The sequence below is a fragment of the Crocuta crocuta genome, unplaced genomic scaffold (genome assembly GCF_008692635.1).
Source record: "Crocuta crocuta isolate KB4526 unplaced genomic scaffold, BGI_CrCroc_1.0 scaffold529, whole genome shotgun sequence".
NCBI lineage: Eukaryota > Metazoa > Chordata > Mammalia > Carnivora > Hyaenidae > Crocuta > Crocuta crocuta.
Window position 1 is genome coordinate 678992 of NW_027530362.1, and position 18295 is coordinate 697286.

The following is an 18295-nucleotide window of genomic DNA, read 5'->3' on the forward strand; positions in this document are numbered from 1 at the left end:
GTGGATTCAACATGGCCCCCATAGCTCCTCCACACCTGGAGGACCTCCAAGCAGCTGCAACCATCTGCCTCCCTCATTTCCCACTGCGTTTCCTAGTGTCTGAACTGACAATACAAACGCTGGCACTGACCCCCAGGGCTGTCATAAGGGCATTGAAAATGGCAAAAAGTACCTGCAAAGGGTAGCATGGGCTACTGCTCAAGGCCACCCCTAACTCAGGAACTATACCCTCTACGAGCCCTACTTGAGACGCGTTGCCCTGCCACGACTTTTCTCTCAGGGGTAGGCCTTATATAGTCCCAACCTACTCACAGGCGGGGCCTAGCTTTCCCAACCAATGGTGAAACTGGGGCTGGAGTCAAGGGAGAAAATAGGGAGTGAGCAAATGACTCTGAGAATGGATAGTAGGGAAAGTAGCAGGTGAGTGGAAAGAGTATGTCTGTCCTCCAGGGGGAAGATTCATAGAGACATAAGCTAGGGGTGAGGAGAACAATTTTCCAAGAGCTGAAAGGACCCTAAGTTAAGGAGCCTCCCACCATATATATGGGGAGCCAATCTTGCTCCTTCCTAAACAGCGTTCTTTGGCTTTTGTTCTATTTGACCATTAGCCTTCATGGATCACAGAGAGAACCTCATGTTGGAAGCACATCTTAGCTTTGCCCCTCTCCTGCAGGTGAACTTAGACATCTGACTTACCTGAGGTTTCATTTGTTGATCTGTGAAACAAACATCCTTTTCATAAGGTAGTACAATTCAGTGTGATATAATGTATCAAACTGCCTAGCATAAAGTAGGTGAGACTGAGGAAGGCGATGAAACCCAAGTTCTCCCTGTCCCCCCAGCTCCACACATATTCACAAAAGACCTGATACATGTTCCTAAAATCTTTCCAGTAGAAACTAATTCCTCAAAGCTAAACAATATCCATATTCCATGGGTCTTCTTTGTAAACTGAAATACTTCTGGGATGAAGAGCCTCATAAATCACTGAGAAGTCGATGACTTTTAAACAAGAATGCTAGGAGTCTCTAGTACTAATTTAGTTTTATTTCTTGATAGGGCACAACTGTTTCACCAGTAAAACACAAACAGGTGTGTTCCTTTTGCTTTGAGGGAAGGGCGTAGGTAGTGGTGATTACCTTGAAAGTCCTCAGAATGCAGATAAGATGTCTAAATGTCCTCACTTTAAAGGGAACCAGCCTAGAGTGAATACTTTTCAAAGTCACCGTCCAGGATTATTTTTACTGGATGAGTTTTCAACACCTTAATTTATTTTCTTGCATTTTTTCCATTATACAACTTTTATGGCTGAGATAATTTTATTGAATATGTCCTCCTTTTCAGACATCAGAAAATTTAAATTTCTCAGCAGAGTTTCCAAATCATGACCTTAATGAGAATCACAAAGAAATTGCCTTCTGACACAAATTTAACATCTATTCATCTGTGGGAGCTTCCTCGCTTGGCTCCTCACTCTGAATTAAATCTGACTCATCATTCATGCCTGTATCATCTGAGGCTGTGGAAATCATGTCTGTCATTCTAGATTTTGACAGTGAGTCTTCTTTTTTCAATTCTGAAGATGTAGCGCCCCAAAATGTGCTGCTGTCAGCACTCTTAGAAAAAGATGTGTCTGATACGCCTTCTGATGGATGGAAGTAAGACAGAGTTGCCAGCTCTGGGTTGACGGAGTATTCAGTCGTAACTGGACTTTTATAACTGAAAAAGAAAATAGGTATCAAGAATTGTTCTTAACTACATACATTTGCAGCTCAACTCAATTTAGAAAGGCATCACAAAAATTAAAAAAATATGGAATTGGAATTCTGCCCAATTACTTGGTATAACACCATATAAATAAATGAAAAATGTTAGACCCTAAGCAGATATGCTGTTGAGAACAGAGGTGGTAGTCCTTTTTTTTCCCGGCTAGCAAGAAGGAACGAATATCTAGATTCCCTATATCCTTTCCGATTGACTAGTGTTATTTTTTATCTCTAGATGACTATTTAAAATATTGGGGGAAAATTCTCCCTGAGAGACAGCCAGCCCCATGCTCCTTTCTGAATAGGGGAAATGGAGCCTAACTCCATATATTATAGATAAATTTGGGAGCCGTGTTTCCTAACAGTCTACTAAAGAAAGGGGGTTAGAGCTTCATATCACACATGTTACAAAGACTCCAGATGTCTGCAGACTTACTTCATTCTCTTCACTTTGTACAGCAAGGCACTGCTGATGGCCAAGATGATGACAAAAAGGAAGAGGGTCATCAATGAGATGCCCAGCATTAATTTTAACTTGATTTCCTGTAGCTGTGTCACGTTGTCTTCTTTTGTAGCATTCAAATCAGACTCTGAGGAGAAAGAAAGAAAGAAAGAAAAGGCAATGGGAAAGAGTAACTGCATCCAGCACGTTTCCTGGAGGAGGATAGCAGAGCAACTGCAGAGACGCCATCACCATCCAGGGTAGTCACTACTCACATACAATGCAGACTGTAGACTACCGCCTATGGCTAAGTACCCTTCACTTGTTTTAAACCTTCACTACAGTCCCGGAGGAGCTGTTCTTAGCTCCATTTTTCAAGGTCACAGAAGTTTATGAATTTGTCCATGGCACCTAACTATTAAGTGGGAAAATCTGTTTTGAAACCCACATTACCAGGTGCTAAAATGTGGGTATAGGAGTCTTTTTCCGTGGCTAATAAAAACCACTTCAAGACTCTGGAAAGATGACTATTGAACATATGATGGACTCACACACCAGGGGTTAGTCTTTCAGAAGAGAAAGATACAATTTTACTGTTGGGACCTGCATTGATTTTTCTCTGATGTTTGTAAAAGAATGGTGTACCGGATGCTTTCTCCATGAGATTTAAGAACTAAATTTGCCATTTTATTACTGAGATCAAACCTAATGTATATGATGTTAAAGAAAGAAATGAAAACCTACTGCTTTCTAAAATAAGTTATGTAATAAATCATGTCCAGATCCAGAGATATCAAAACTCTCCAACCTATTGATGAAAATATATCTTTACTGCCAAATTTTATATTTTCTTGAATTGATGCCTCACTTAATAGCCATTTATCTAATGCTGACTTTAAATGACCATGTTGTTATTTCTCTCTTCTCCCAACTTTCTTCCCCCAGCTTTCTCCCACCCAGGACTTCCAAAGGTTTTCATTACCTGTTAGGTAATGATGTTTTGGATAAGCAATAACAAACTCCCATGTCTGTATTCTCTGATTCTATTAATTGTCAAAGTATGATCTTAGACTAAGTAGAGTGAAATGTACAACTATCACTGATTATCTTGACCTCAAGGCAGATTATTTTGGGAATAATCAAACAAAAGATGTTGAAATGGGCTGTGCTGCTGAATTTCTTTGCTACTCCTTAAAAGGGTTTTTATAAAGAGGTGTGCTTGTAGTACATTTTGTTTTTCAGGGTGCTGGTCAAAACTAGAGAAGGATTTGGAATTCTCAACCACTGGACATTATGACAAATCTAATTACAAGTATGGACCAGTTTCTCTCTAAGCCTCAATTTTCTCATATGTAAAATGAAGATAATACCAACTGCATGGTGTTGCTATGAAAACTGACATAATAATGTATGTAAAGCACTTGGCATGTAATATATCCTCAATACACGATAGAAAATCAATGATGCTCAATCTGATTAGTTAGAAAGACAAAATATTTCTAAGGTAATGCAGCCTTTTTCATTTCTGTATATAACTTTTCTAAGCAAAGAAGACTCTTCATTTTCTTGAAACTCTGCAAGGCAAGCGGCTGTATTTATTACAAACAATCCAATGCAGAAGAGAGTTGTCAGGCCTTAGATTTATTACCAGATGCAATTTTTTTCCCCAGTGATTTATTTGTAGGACAGAGGTTTTGGGGGGAAATTAATATATTGCCTTGTGAAATTTTCTATTGAGTTCAGTTCTTTTACTCATAGAAATATTACTAATCCTTTAATGAAAACTACAAAACTGCATTCAGCAGAAGGACTTCTGTCATTCCTTGCTGGTGGGAATACAAAATGGTATAGCCACTTTGGAATTCAGCTTGGTAATTTCCTACAAAGCTAAACAGTTTACCATACAATCTAGCAATCACGGTTCTTGGTGTTTACTCAAATGAGTTGAAAACTTATGTCCACACAAAGATCTACAGATAAATGTTTATAAAAACTTTATTTATTATTGTCAAAAATTGGAAGTAATCAAGATGTCCTTCAGTAGGTGAAAGGATAAATAAATTGGTACAATTTATTGTATATTGTCCAATTGTGTGGACTATGAAATGTTATTCAGTGATAAAAAGAAATCAACCATCAAGCCACAAAAATACATGGAGGAATTTTAAATGCATATGAACAAGTGCAAGAATCCATGTGAAAGTCAATATTCCATATGTTTCCAACTATAGATCATTCTGGAAAAGGCAAAACTATGGAGATGGTGAAAAGATCAGTTGGTAGCCAGGGATTAGGGAGAGAGGGGAAGGATTGGTGGAGCACAGGGGATTTTTAGGGCAGTGAAACTACTCTGTATGACTGTAATGGTGGACACATGACATTATGCATCTGTCAAGACCCACAGGACTGTACAACACAGAATGTGGACACTAATGTAAACTGTGGACTTCAGCTAATACTAATGTATCAATATTGGCTCATAAATTACAAAACATGTACCAAACCAATGCAAGGGGATAATGATAGGAAAAACTGAGTAGGGGAAATATAGGAGAAATCTCTGTACTTTCTGCTTATTTCTTTTCTGTAAGCCCGAAACTTCTCTGAAATTAGAGTCTATCAATTAAAAAAACAAACTTTTCTATATATGATTCACTTGCCTACTCCCCCATTTGGTTTATCTGTTTTAGGAATAGAAGTTATAAAACAAGAAAATGAAAATAGCCCTCTCAATATGAGACCTGGAGAATAATGCTTAGGGACAATTGCTTTTCTAAAATGACAACTGTCCTCTCTGATATAATGTTAGCCACCATGCTACCCCTTTACATACACTACAGGTTACTAGGAAAAACACTATCGCCATGTAGTGAAGTCACACGTGAAAATGTGTGCTGGCATTGATACATCCTTTGAATTGAAATATTTTGTGCTTACTTGGAATTGGGTGAAATAATTGATCTTTTTCCTCAAGCTCCTCAGCTGTTAGTGTTGCATTTAAAGCTGTTAAAACAATAAATTGGTGTTACGGTAAACAAAATTCACTTCCTAAAATTACTGTGTGTGTGTTTAATATATAGAATTTATTCTCATTATTCATGACAATTATGTGCTGTAAAGTCACATGAACACTGATTTAGTGAATACTGAATTGCTACCCCTAGGAGAAACGCAAGGTTAGGTTTCTATGAACCTCTGGTCACATCTTCATCAACCAATCAATACATAACCTTGTTTTCTGTGTGTTTCTGTTTAAAGATACGTTATTTAATATATATTGTTTATTCATTAACATTGAATTCACGATTAACAGCATCATAACTCTAGCTTAAACAAAGTTTATCTGACACAGACTTTCTCCATAAGGTCTATCACAACCTTCTTGTGCTTGGAAATACTAACCAGTATCTTAATACTACATTTGGGGGCCATTTTAATTAGCAAAATCACCAAGAGAAAGCACAAACATGCAAAACATGTAGCACTAAATAAACCACAAAAAGGACACTTAATTACAGTGTAAGAGCTAAAAAAGGAAGGCAGAGCATTGCCTTCCTTGTTTTAGCTCAGCTGGGAACATGAGTGTCAGGCAATTAAAATTTTTTGCTGCTCTGCGCATGTTCGCAAATGACCACGAAAGTGATTTGGGGTTACAAATAATCTTTAGATGTGGGTAAATTCACAAATACAAAACCTGCAAATAATGCGGATCAAGTGAATATATATATATTTTATGTCTACAATGCATGCATATATGTGTGTGCTACATGAATTACATTTCCACAGGTGTGCATCTACGTATGATATATACATTTATACATGCATATATATGAATGCACATATCATTTATGCACGTAACTTTATGCGCTTTTGACATATGCATGCATATATTTTGATATATATGTTGCATTTATTCACACATCTCCATGTGCTTATGGGCAAACTGCTCCAAACACAAAGAGGGACTATAATGAGCAAGAGCCTTACTTAAAATTTTTAATCATAAATAAATTGAATGACAAGATTGCAATATTTATGGGAGAACAAACATTTAGGAGAGAGAAATCAGAAAACGTGGGACACAGCTAACTTTGTGGTTTGGTTTTGCATTTGCTATTATGTATGATAATGGTAGCAAAATGTTGACTTATTAATTCTTAATTAATTCTAATATTAATCCTTAATATTAGAACTGATTAGAACTGATTGGAACAAGATAACACTGATCTTGGCTTTCTTGCATAAGACTTTAGTAAACCAAAACATTTTCTCAGCTACCTAACAACTGTGAGTTTACCTTTAGCTAACATTGTCCAAAATGCAGGCTCATTTGGACGCTTGGTTGGTCCTGTTTAAAAAATAAAATAGAACAGGATAACTAGGTAAGGTGAGTCGCTTTAGTAAATTTGTGATAGAACATTTATTTACTTGTTTGTTAGTCATGTAACAGTTATACCTTGAGCTCCTACCATGTTCCGGACCCTGTGGTTAGCACTAAAGTTACAGAAATAACAAGACACGGGCCTTATGCTGAAGGAACACACTCTCAGTCTGGGAGACAGACAAGAATCACTGTTCATTATGGTGCAGGATAATGGGGGCTTCAATAGAAACACACAAGTGGTGTGTACAGAGAGACCAGTTGCAAAGACCAGAAACCCTTTGAAAGGGAGATGATGCTCCAATGTAGTCTTAGAGGACTAGAAATTATTTGCTAGGCAACAAGGGAAGAGTGAGGTTATTCCACTGTGAGCAAAGTCAGAGTTGTGAAGAGATTTGGTGAGTTCTGAGAGCCTCAGGTAGTCTAGAGTCAAGAATGTGGATGGGAAATGTGACCACAGAAGAAACTTGAACCTTTCCCAGGGGTCAGATAGTTTCAGATTTAAACACCTGGTTCAGAAATTAGAACATGATCCCAAACATAATAGTAAATTACTAAAGATATTTAAGAAGGATACCACCAGGATGATGCGATTTCAATATCTAAATATATTTTTTAAAATGAGTAAGTTGTTTGTTTGTTTTAGTAGTGTTAGAGATGCAAACTAGTTCACAGTAGTCACATGAGAAACATACTTGGATTGCATGAACTGGAGAAAATGGGGTTTCATGTAACAACAGGTCCATTGTCTTCAATTAGACCACTCATTCAAGACCTTAGAGGAGAGCCATCTTGGGTTGCTATGGTTTCACAAATATTTCACAAGGAACAATATTATCAGCAGGAGAGTAAAATGATGATTTTGATTTTGAAACCTCTCACTACCAACCACACCCCCAATATTTTTGGGAAACACTAATAACTGATTCTAATTAGAAATAAATTTATTTCAGGGAGCCTGAGTGGCTCAATTAGTTAAGCGTCCGACTTTGGCTCAGGTCATGATCTCACGGTTCGTGGGTTTGATCCCCACATCAGGCTCTGTGCTGACAGCTAGCTCAGAGCCTGGAGCCTGCTTCAGATTATGTATCTCCCTCTCTCTCTCTGACCTTCCCCTGCTCACGCTGTCTTTCTTTCTCTAAGAAACAAATTAAAACATTAAAAAAAGAAAGAAAGAAATTTATTTCTCAAGCAGATAGATATTTGTACATTAGTTTAAAAAATATTAAAAATGTATTAAATATGTTTATATGTTGAATATAAATATAAATGTAGTACATTTTGTTAAAATAGATTTTATTTTGAAAAGAGCTCACATCCTCTCCCTTCGTCAGGTAAATCTAAAAATGGACTCAGACTTCTATGGTTTCAAAGATTTTCAAGTGACTTTAAATTGCAGTTGTTTAGTTCTTAAGCATGCTATTACTTTATGAGACACCCAGAGAATGAGACTTAAATTAATTCATATAATGATATGCTCCAGATATAACTAATGCATAGAAACATTAATACTTCGATATTGTTTTTGAGGAGGTTCTTCATCGGTGGCTCTCCCAGGAGATGTTGTAGTTGTTTCCTTGAGTTTATCTAGGAAAAGGGATAATAAATTATCAACACATACAGCTATTGACAACATCTGTGATTAGGCATTTTTTAAGCTAAAAAATGGAACACAGAAGAAAGAAAAAGATGTTGACCTTTCCTGAGATATTATAAAGGAGGAGAAAGACAAAGGCATTGAAGAATAAAGTTTTGGGGAAATGGGTTGCCCGAGAGGGGATTAATACACCTATAATTTGCCCGAAAGAAGAAAAGCTAGTACTGTGGGGCCAGAAGCTTCTTTTAGAGGTAAAGAAGTAAAAATATCTCTCATCTATTTGATGACAGATATTGGCTTCAGATGGTATTCTGAACAGAACTTGAAGTGATACTATCAGCCCAGGACAGCTTGGTTGCTGGTCAGTGTAAGGACACGGAAGAGGAAGGTACATCAGTATCCTTGTAAATGGGAAACATTTCCATTAACTCTTCAAAAAAAATCAAGGGTTTGGGGCTTGATTTACTGCATAGCTCAGTCTACAATGTGTCCCTCTTCTAGAAGAATGTCAGTTAGAGTGTCTTTGGGAACAGTTGTGACCTGATTCATTTTTCCACCCTGCTCCCCACCCCAGTGGTGGCCATTTCAGTCAATTTTGTTTAATGTAGGATCCAATTAAGTTCCACATGAAATACAGGCAATCTCACTATAGAAGAAGCTCTACAGAGAGGCAGAGTTCATTCTGATTGAGCCTACCAACAGCACCATGACAAGTACCTTGTTGGTAAGAAAGTTATGGAAAAGAGAATCTGTTTCCAGACTTGACGTGATTCAGGCAGGATTCCAACAAAATTGGCAAGTAATCCTTAAACTCTGCTATACAACCCTCATACTCTATTTTGGCAAAAAATTGTGTGGATTTACCCCTTGCCCTCACAGTTCTAGTTCCAATTGTTAGAATTATTCTGCAGAGTTCCATCTTCTTGAGGGGCTTGCTCCTCTAGAATTGTCCTACCATGTTAGCATATCTCCTTCTGTCCGAGCCCCATTTTATTATTTTTTCTTTCTCCTTCCTTCCTTCCTTCCTTCCTTTTCTTCTAGTTTATTGTCAAGTTGGTTTCCATATAACACCCAGTTCTCATCCCAACAAGTGCCCTCCTCCATGCCCATCACCCATTTCCCCCCCTCCCCCACCCCATCAACCTTCAGTTTGTTCTCAGTATTTAAGAGTCTCTTATGGTTTGCCTCCCTCCCTCTCCTTAACTATTTTTCTCCCTTCCCCTCCCCTACAGTCCTCTGTTAAGTTTCTTCTGTTCCACATATGAGTGAAAACATATGGTATCTGTCTTCCTCTGCCTGACTTATTTCACTTAGCATAATACCCTCAAGTTCTATCCATGTTGCTACAGAAGATGTGGTTTATATATACAATGGAATACTACACGGCAATGTCACAGCCCTATTTTAAATAACAACAATTTCTTATCCCAATTCAACTTTCTCTGACACTACTTTGGAGACCTGAATTGTGGGAATAGCAATTAGGGTTTTGGAATTTCTTCCATGGGTCCTATGGTCCTCAATAATGTGAGCTACATTATTCTCCTAAGGAATGTGAACTACCTGATCTGTTTAAGACCCACCTCTCTGTTTCTTGACCCAAACAACTTAAGATGATATTTGCTGTATACAAAGAAAATTCCCATAAGTGATTTGTTTAATGAACACAAGCCCTTGAAATGTCCCTCATTTATTTCCTAAGGTTTGGAATTGCACAAAATATTCCATTATTGTCAAATAGCTTTTAGTAACAATTAGGTATTATTGAGTCTGGCTTTTTCCAATATTGAAGTTACCAGAGCCAGACACATTCTCTCTTCCCTATTTAATTTTATCCTCTTCCTTGTCTTCTGTTTTATGTTTGGGTGCTTCATAGATTTGAGCTGCTGGCACTTCATGGTGAAAGGAAAGTATATCTTTATACATATACATATGGATATGGATATGTGTATATGTACTTTAAGGACTGTTAATGACCTCCAAAGTCACATGCTGGCAACAGCTTTATTTGGCAAATTCATTATGCTTGGTGGAAAGACACAAAAAGGAAATAAGAACATTTGAAACTGGAGGTATAAGCAGAAAGGAGTAAAAGTGTGGGTTTAAGAAAGACATATAGTTTTCTAGAGCCATACATTGAGTCATTTATCTTTCCATGAAAACCAAAAATATGAGGCTAAGAAATGCAAGAAGTCCTCCTTGACTTCTAACTTTATTAGTGCAAGGGGCATGGAGCTTCCTTATTCTGGAACTAAGATTCTCTGACACTACTCCACTAAGACCTTTTTCCTACTTAATATTCTCTAGAGCTGTTTTGAAATCTTGTTTTAAGGGCTCTTCCTATTTGCAATGGTGGTTTTTACTACTTTCAGTACTTACAGTTTCTTAGAACAAATTGCAAACTGGTTGTTGCTCTCACGGATATTTCATACTGGCTGCCATTTGGATTTTGCGTCGTTAACACATCTAAAAACACAAGATCAAATATTTTCAGCAACTAGCTAAGTTATTTCTTAATCCTTTAAATTTTTCCTCATATGATTTTTTTTCTTAAAAACATAGGTACTAATTCCAAGAAAATAATAATAAAGTATTTGAGACATTCTTCATCTACAAATTGAGGAAATGGGGGCAAGTTTTAAAAAAAAAATTCATGAGAAAAATAAAAGCCAAATTGGTATCCTGATATTAAATAACATTCCAAGAAGAAGTTATTGAGGAAATTATAACAAGTGCTAAAGTAGATTTGTAGGTGCATACTATTATCACTGTATTGACAGAATCAAAAGCAAACTAAGAAGCATTAGTTTGCCCCTGGATCTTCTGTTAGACTATAGAACAGCTTAAACAGCATTTATTTCAATAACAATAATAATCAGGGTTTCCCATAAGTGTTCACATTTACATATGTACATAAAGAATCTTGCTCTTAAGAGTTGTCAGTAGGGTTGGTTATAATTCAAAACCAGTGGGTATATCCATCAAGCCAAGTCAGAGTAGATTGGATCAAAATGGCTGACTGACATATTGACATGAATATATATACATGTTTCTTTTTTCCAAAATCTCATGAAATGACAGAAAATCTTATACGTACATAAATGCATATGTGTGTTTAGTACATACATATATATTCACTCGTACCACACAGGCTTACACACATGCTTACACATACACACACACAGAGTCCCATTAATGTACCATGATTTTTTTGAGGAATTTCTGAGCTAGATCTACAGAAAAATATAACAGAAGGAAGCAAAAGCCCAACATGCATGTTGTGAGTTATGAAAGTATAAAAATTAAAATACTGTGGTATTTTTACAGGGAAAGACAGATGAAAGAAACAATAAAAAGTTAGCAAGTGACCCAGGTTCAAATGATAATATTATATTAAATGGGTTTCACATAAGTAGGGAATTGGTGTTAGATATTTGGCAATCCTCCTTGAAAAATATAAAGTTTCATGTCTATTTTATGCTATATACAAAGATAACTGGATGTAAGACTTAAGAGTTAAAAACAAAAATATGAAATTATTTGAAAAAATAGGAAAATAATTTATCTTGGATTGAATAAGACCTATCTAACCAAAATACAAAATTCAGAAATTGTTTAAAAACATTTAAGCAACATTGATTTAATAAAATTAAAATTTTTCTCTGGATTAAGATACCCGAACAGGTTTAAACATAAGCAATAGGCCGGGGGAGGGGCAGGAATAACTTATTAACTTTCACTATTGGAAAAAGATTAATCTACTAAACATAAAAAGAGCTCCTACAAATACATGAAAATACAACCTGATAGAAAAATGGACCATAGATATGAATAAGCGAATCATATAAGTAGTAAGAAAAATACCCAATAAATACAGAGAAAAATGCTCAACTTTATAAGTAATTAGAATGCAAATGAAAATAGTCATGGAAAATTCTCACTTATATTCACAAAATATGGCTAACAATTTTCATTATAGGTGAGATTGTGGAGCGTCCTTGGAGGATGTAAATTGGTAGAAGCTTTTTGGAGGGCAATTTGGTGGTATCTATCAATATTTTTAAAGATTCATAGCTTATTCAGCAATGTCCAGTACTTGGTATCTATCCAAAGACAGATACACTTAAGTGTATATGAGAAGAATATCCAAGAGAAAAACTGCACATAATCTAATTCTTTAAAAAAGATAGTGGATCAATTATGGGACATCATTTTCTAGAGTACTAGATATCCACCTAGTGGAAAGATGTGAAATGAGCTCAAGTTGTTAAATGAGAGAAGTAAGTCTTGACACATTTTTTTGGTAAGACTTCATTTATGTTTTGTATATATTTGTGTGTGTAAGAATGGTTTTTTATTTTAAATCAAAGTTATCAGGCTCTTGATTTATTTACTCTCTGGTAAATTCTAGAGGTACTTCCTGAAAGGGGAATGGTTGCACCATGTGCACACCATTGCGGCAGTCTGGTGGGCTGGACAGATTAGATACTACCCCTCCTGACTCTGCTTTTGGTAGCTATGAAAACTGACACGTCATCTCTCTGAGCATAAGGTGTTTTTTGCACCTACAAAAGACGGATATTGATTCATCAGAGAGAAAATAGAAATACAATTTACACATTATCATTATGAAAGTACTTGAGTGTATGTATTTGTACATGTATATATATGTCTATATCTTAATTGCATTTCTATTTTTTATTTGATTAATGTTAATAAGGATCCCAAGAAAATTAGATTTAATCTTAATTTTTTATTTTTAATTTTTTAAAAAATTTATTAATTTTGAAACTAAGAGAGCATGGGGCGGGGGGGGTGGCAGAGACAGAGAGACAGAGAGACAGAGAGAGACAGANAGAGAGCGGGGGGCGGGGGGGTGGCAGAGAGAGAGAGACAGAGAGACAGAGAGAGACAGAAAATCCCAAGCAGATTCCATGCTGTCAGCATAGAGCCCCACGTGGGGCTCAAAACCACAAACCATGAGATCATGATCTGAGCTGAGAGCAAGAATTGGACACTTAACTGACTAGGCCACCCAGGAGCCCCTGTTTTTATTTTTAACAAGAGTTTCTTATGAACTTTTCACTTTTTAGAATGGTGCACCTTATAAAGAGATGGAAAGAAAGCCCATACGAGTAATGATGTATAACTAAAGTCTGATGGACTTTCCAAACGTCTTAAAGTCATCTTGACATAAATTGAATTTGCACCCCCCCAAAAGATATGTTGAAGTCCAAACCCACAGCACCTCAGAATGAAACCTAATTTCAAAATAAGGTTGTTGAAGATATAGTTAGTCAAGATGAAGTCAGCTTCTTAGTCTAGCCACCTTGGACAGTGCTGGGCAGGGTAAGGTCGGGTGGGGTAAGGTAGGGCAGGGATAAAAAAGTTGAAGTCACCCTGGAATAGGGTGGGCTCCTTGTCTGATATAAATGGTGTCCTTATAAGAAGATGGAAATGGACAGAGAGACAGCAAGAATGCTATGTGAAGATGGAGGCAGAGATTGGAAATCTGTGACAATCTGAGGAATGCTTGGGGCTACCAGAAGCTAGAAGAGGCAAGGAATGACCATTCCCTAGAGGCTTTGGGGAAAGGATAGCATGACCAAAACTTTGATTTTGGACTTCTTGCTTCCAGAACTGTGAGAGAATAAATTTCTGTTGCTGTGAGCCACCCAGTTTGTGGTACTTTGTTTTAGCAGCCCTAGAAAATGGATACAAACCTCCGAAGAAATTTTGGTTAGCCAGGACCATAGAATTAGATCAATTGCAAATCACAAAATGCCATGTGCCCTCTATTAGTTATAGCCTACCACTGAAAGAACCTTGTTAAACATCATAGCATCTCATGAAAAAAAGTGATTAAAAAAAAGAATTTCATTCTACACATGGAAACGTTTAGAAGGTAAATAAGAATTTAAGAAGTAGGAAATAAAATGATAGCATTTTAAAAAGAGTTAAAATAAATCAAACCAGAACAACCAGCTTCTGCATATGTATTGCTACTAACTTTAAAGACTTACATTGTTTTATATCTTTATAATGACTGACACTCTTGTCATTAGCAGTAGTATCTATCTTATTTTCTGGTGGCTTATTTTCTGGTGGCTCTTTATTTTCTGGTGGTTCCTTATTTTCCGGTGGCTCTTTATTTTCCGATGGCTCCTTATTTTCAGGTGGCTCCTTATTTTCCGGTGGCTCCTTATTTTCCGGTGGCTCCTTATTTTCCGCTGGCTCCTTATTTTCTGGTGGCTCCTTATTTTCCGGTGGCTCCTTATTTTCTGCTGGCTCCTTATTTTCCGGTGGCTCCTTATTTTCCGGTGGCTCCTTATTTTCTGGTGATTCCTTACTTTCCAGTGCCTCTTTATGCAGTTTTTCAGGTGGCACCACTTCAGGAAGAATCATGTCCCTAGACTCTGCAAAAAACATGATCAGAAATACGTTGAGTTCTTTTACTACTTTCCCCTTTTCAACTGCATGTTTTCACAAAGGAATTGAGGCAGAGATTTAGAATGTACATTATACCATATTTCCAATGATAAACTTTATATCACCCTCTAGAAAAGTGTCACATACCAATTTTCTAGGGAAATGGGTCCTCTCTTCTGCTATTTCTGTAAAACCTTTAAATGCTTACTCACCATAATTACGGGAAGTCATACTGGAGAGCTGTGAGGAAAAAACCCCAGATGCAAAAATAAACAATATAAAGTTCATTAGGAAAATGATGATTTATCCAATAATCCACTGCGTCTCCTCAGGGTTTCCTTTCTGTTGCCCTGCAGATTGTACAACTAGCTAGGACATTATGATGTCATGGCCAAGTGGAGGTCAGAATGCGGGGAGGAGCTTCCAAAAGCCTTGTGACCCAATCTGACATCTATTATATCTTTGGTACTATGATGGTTTCTAGTTTTTAAAAAAGAAACCATTATAAGATTTTCTTTGAAAGCTAAGAAATACACTTTCATGAAGTAATGTGAATTGTTAATCCCTGGATTTTAAAGAACCATGAATATCGTGGATAGCAAAATGAGAACATGCTTTGGTTTTCAAAGTATTACAATATTGTGTGTTCTTTTGGATAGCTACAGCAAAATATCTGTTAAAAACCAATCTAAGATACCAAGATTCAACCCAAATACCCTGCAAGTTATCTTAACTTATCATCTTTTTTGGATTTTAAGACCTGTATACTTTATGAAATATATTTATTTTGCTTAAAGCATTTTTATCAATGAAACCCACCTTTACCTTGGCTACTGATTGAGAAAATTATCTAATATTTAGGTAGTCAGAAAAGGACTTAATTATGTAATAATTATATTAGTAAAATCAATATTATCCACATATTTCTCATATAATAGCTTATATAATAATAAATAGAAGGCTANATAATTCTTTAGGAAAAGTGTTTTGAAACTCATCTTTTTTGGATTTTAAGACCTGTATACTTTATGAAATATATTTATTTTGCTTAAAGCATTTTTATCAATGAAACCCACCTTTACCTTGGCTACTGATTGAGAAAATTATCTAATATTTAGGTAGTCAGAAAAGGACTTAATTATGTAATAATTATATTAGTAAAATCAATATTATCCACATATTTCTCATATAATAGCTTATATAATAATAAATAGAAGGCTAAATCAAATAGTATCAACAATATTGCTCTTCATGATGTTAAAGGATCACTTAACTTCCCCTGTCTCAATTTTAATTATTGTTGATAATCTCTCAGAATTAGAAAATATTCATAATTAAAATTACAGAAGCATCAGGAAAAAACTAAACAAATTTGAAAAGACTTGAAAGTTTTTCAGCAAAATGAAGACTCACAAATTAAGTCCAGCCTGTTGTCTCTACGGGGCATACCTGATGAACTAGAGGGGCACCTGACTAGTAATGTAATTGCATAAGTGGATGAAAGGAAGTAGAGAGGACTTACCCTAAAAGAAAAGACGGTCAAGATCAAAGATGGTCCTGTTTACAGCACTGTTTTCTTTAGGCCCTCTGGCCCCACCTCCCAGCCTGTGGGAGGTGGAGAAGGGATGTGCATGAATGGGCTCAAAGACTTCTGGAGCTCTTTACTTTGGTATCTAACAAGGTGCAAACATAGAAAAGGAGAGATGCCTGAAGTGGGCATGCAACAGGTTGCTGTAGACCATCACACGGTTTTGCATGATGGAGCTCAGCCATGATGGAACTTGGCAGGAGACAGAGGCTCCTGGGAGAAGAGATGGCATCCAATGGAATTATCAGTTGTACCTGGTGTTGCAGAGAGAAGGAACCAGCTGGAGAAACACAGTGACTACAGTATGCCCAAAGTATGACATGCTGCATGGCACGGCAAGTGCTTGAAAATGAGTTCAGAAAGCATTTACCTACCACAAGTCAATGAAGCATTTCTTAATGACACAAACAAAATTTTTGTTTTGTCATGTTCTTTCTAAATCCTCGTATACCAGGAAGGTTATGTTTATTTTCTGATTTAACAAACCCTCTCTACAGGTAGTGGAACTGGTAGATTGCAGCTATGGAAGATTTAAAAAAAACAAAACAAATTCCAATTGTCATTTGTCGCATGATCAGTACTCTTCCTAGAACATATCATTAGGTGTTACAGGTTGAAACATGCCTCCTCCCCCTATTCGAATGTTGAAGTCCTAACTCCCTAGTACCTCGGAATGTGACCACACTTGTAGATGGGGTCATTACTGATGTGATTCATTAAGAGGAAGTCATACTGAAGTAGTGCAGGTCCTTAATGTGATATGACTGGAATGCTTATAATAAAGGGAGAGCTGGACACAGACACACGTCAGGAGAATACTGCGTGGAGTGGAAGGCAGAGATCGGTGCTGCAGCAGAAAACAAGGAACATCAAAGATTGTCAGCAAACCACCCAAAGCTAGGATAGAGGTGTGGGACAGATTCTCCTTCCCTGCCCTCAGAAGGAATCAATCTTGCCGGCACCCTGATCTTGGACTTCGAGACTCCAGAACTTGGAGTCAACACTTTTAGTGTTTAAGCTGCTCAGTGTGTTCCCTGTTATGGCAACCCTAGCAAATTATTACTAGATAAACCCCTTTGGATTCCTGGGAAGATAGTTTAAAAACTAAAATTAATATGCCCTCATTAGATTTCATCATCATTTTAGGCTGCAGTTAACCTTTCCATAAATGTAAATATTATATTACTCAAAATAGTAGAACCTTTTCTTAAAAAACAAAACACAACAAAACCAAACCCCATAAGTGTACATTGACTTTTTATATATTGAACTATATTTTAAGTCTTTGAAGGTTTCCCTAGAAAGGAACCATTTCTAATACCAAGAATGTCATTAGATATTAACCTTTGATTACATTTTATTTCCTAAATGTTTTCATATTTGTTGACCATGTCTAGATTACAAGCTCCTCTCCTATTTTGGTTTTCTCCAACAAGAATACTGAACCCGGAGTAAGAGGAAATATGTTTGGGTCTTAGTTCCATCCCTTCTTACCTGTGTGATGCTGGACAAGTCAGCTCCTTTCTGGCCCTGAATTTGCTCATCTGGAAAATGGGTAAATTATATATCATACCAAGTAGTTATGAGTCATTTATTGGGTTGACTTTTATTTCTAAATTTATTTACTTCAAAGATTTCTATACAGATCATTTTTCTTCATGCCTAAAAGGATTAAAGGTGGTAATATTTTCATATATCCAGTTTTTTAAGAGGCAAAACATACAAGTTTACTACTCAGAAACTAACTATAGGTAAAATAGGTAATAAAGTAAAAGCATACAAATATTAAGAAATGACCCAACATATATTTTTGGAGACTGTCACATCATCCTGATCTTTTAAAAAAAAGTTTATTTATTTTGAGAGAGAGAGAGAGTGTGAACACTAGCAGGGAAGGGGCAGGGAGGGAGAGAGAGAGAATATCAAGCAGGCTCCACACTATCAGCACAAAGCCTAATGCAATGTGGGCCTTGATTTCACGACTGACCATGAGATCATGACCTGAGTTGATACCAAAAGTCATATGCGTACCTGGATGATCTACCCAGGTGCCTCCTAATCTTTGAGAGACTCTATTAAATGTCAGTAAGTT

General features: G+C 36.6%; 1 protein-coding gene across 2 annotated transcripts; it reads right to left on the reverse strand.

Moving 5' to 3' along the window:
* Positions 1–1032: 1032 nt before the first annotated feature.
* Positions 1033–16195, reverse strand: EQTN (equatorin). 2 transcript variants are annotated; one of them, XM_077766085.1, is made up of 8 exons: positions 16138–16195; positions 14210–14602; positions 10566–10652; positions 8102–8176; positions 6506–6556; positions 5146–5211; positions 2203–2356; positions 1033–1719 (listed from the first exon to the last, which is right to left on the reverse strand). In XM_077766085.1, exons 2-8 carry the CDS (start codon positions 14589–14591, stop codon positions 1437–1439), a joined length of 1098 nt encoding a protein of 365 aa, XP_077622211.1. In that variant the 5' UTR covers positions 14592–14602; positions 16138–16195; the 3' UTR covers positions 1033–1436. The 2 variants fall into 2 exon arrangements, with proteins under 2 accessions (XP_077622211.1, XP_077622210.1); XM_077766084.1 differs by lacking the exon at positions 16138–16195 and adding an exon at positions 14828–14965.
* Between the last annotated feature and the right edge of the window lie 2100 nt (positions 16196–18295).

Excerpts from the sequence above, each read along its gene's own strand:
- EQTN (XM_077766084.1), bottom strand. The coding sequence starts at position 14,903 with ATGAACTTTATATTGTTTATTTTTGCATCTGGGGTTTTTTCCTCACAG. Across the intron at positions 8,177-10,565 it reads GCAATTTGTTCTAAGAAACT|ATAAACTCAAGGAAACAACT; the intron begins GTAAGTACTGAA and ends CCCTTTTCCTAG. Across the intron at positions 2,357-5,145 it reads ATTATTTCACCCAATTCCAA|AGTCTGATTTGAATGCTACA; the intron begins GTAAGCACAAAA and ends CTTTCTCCTCAG.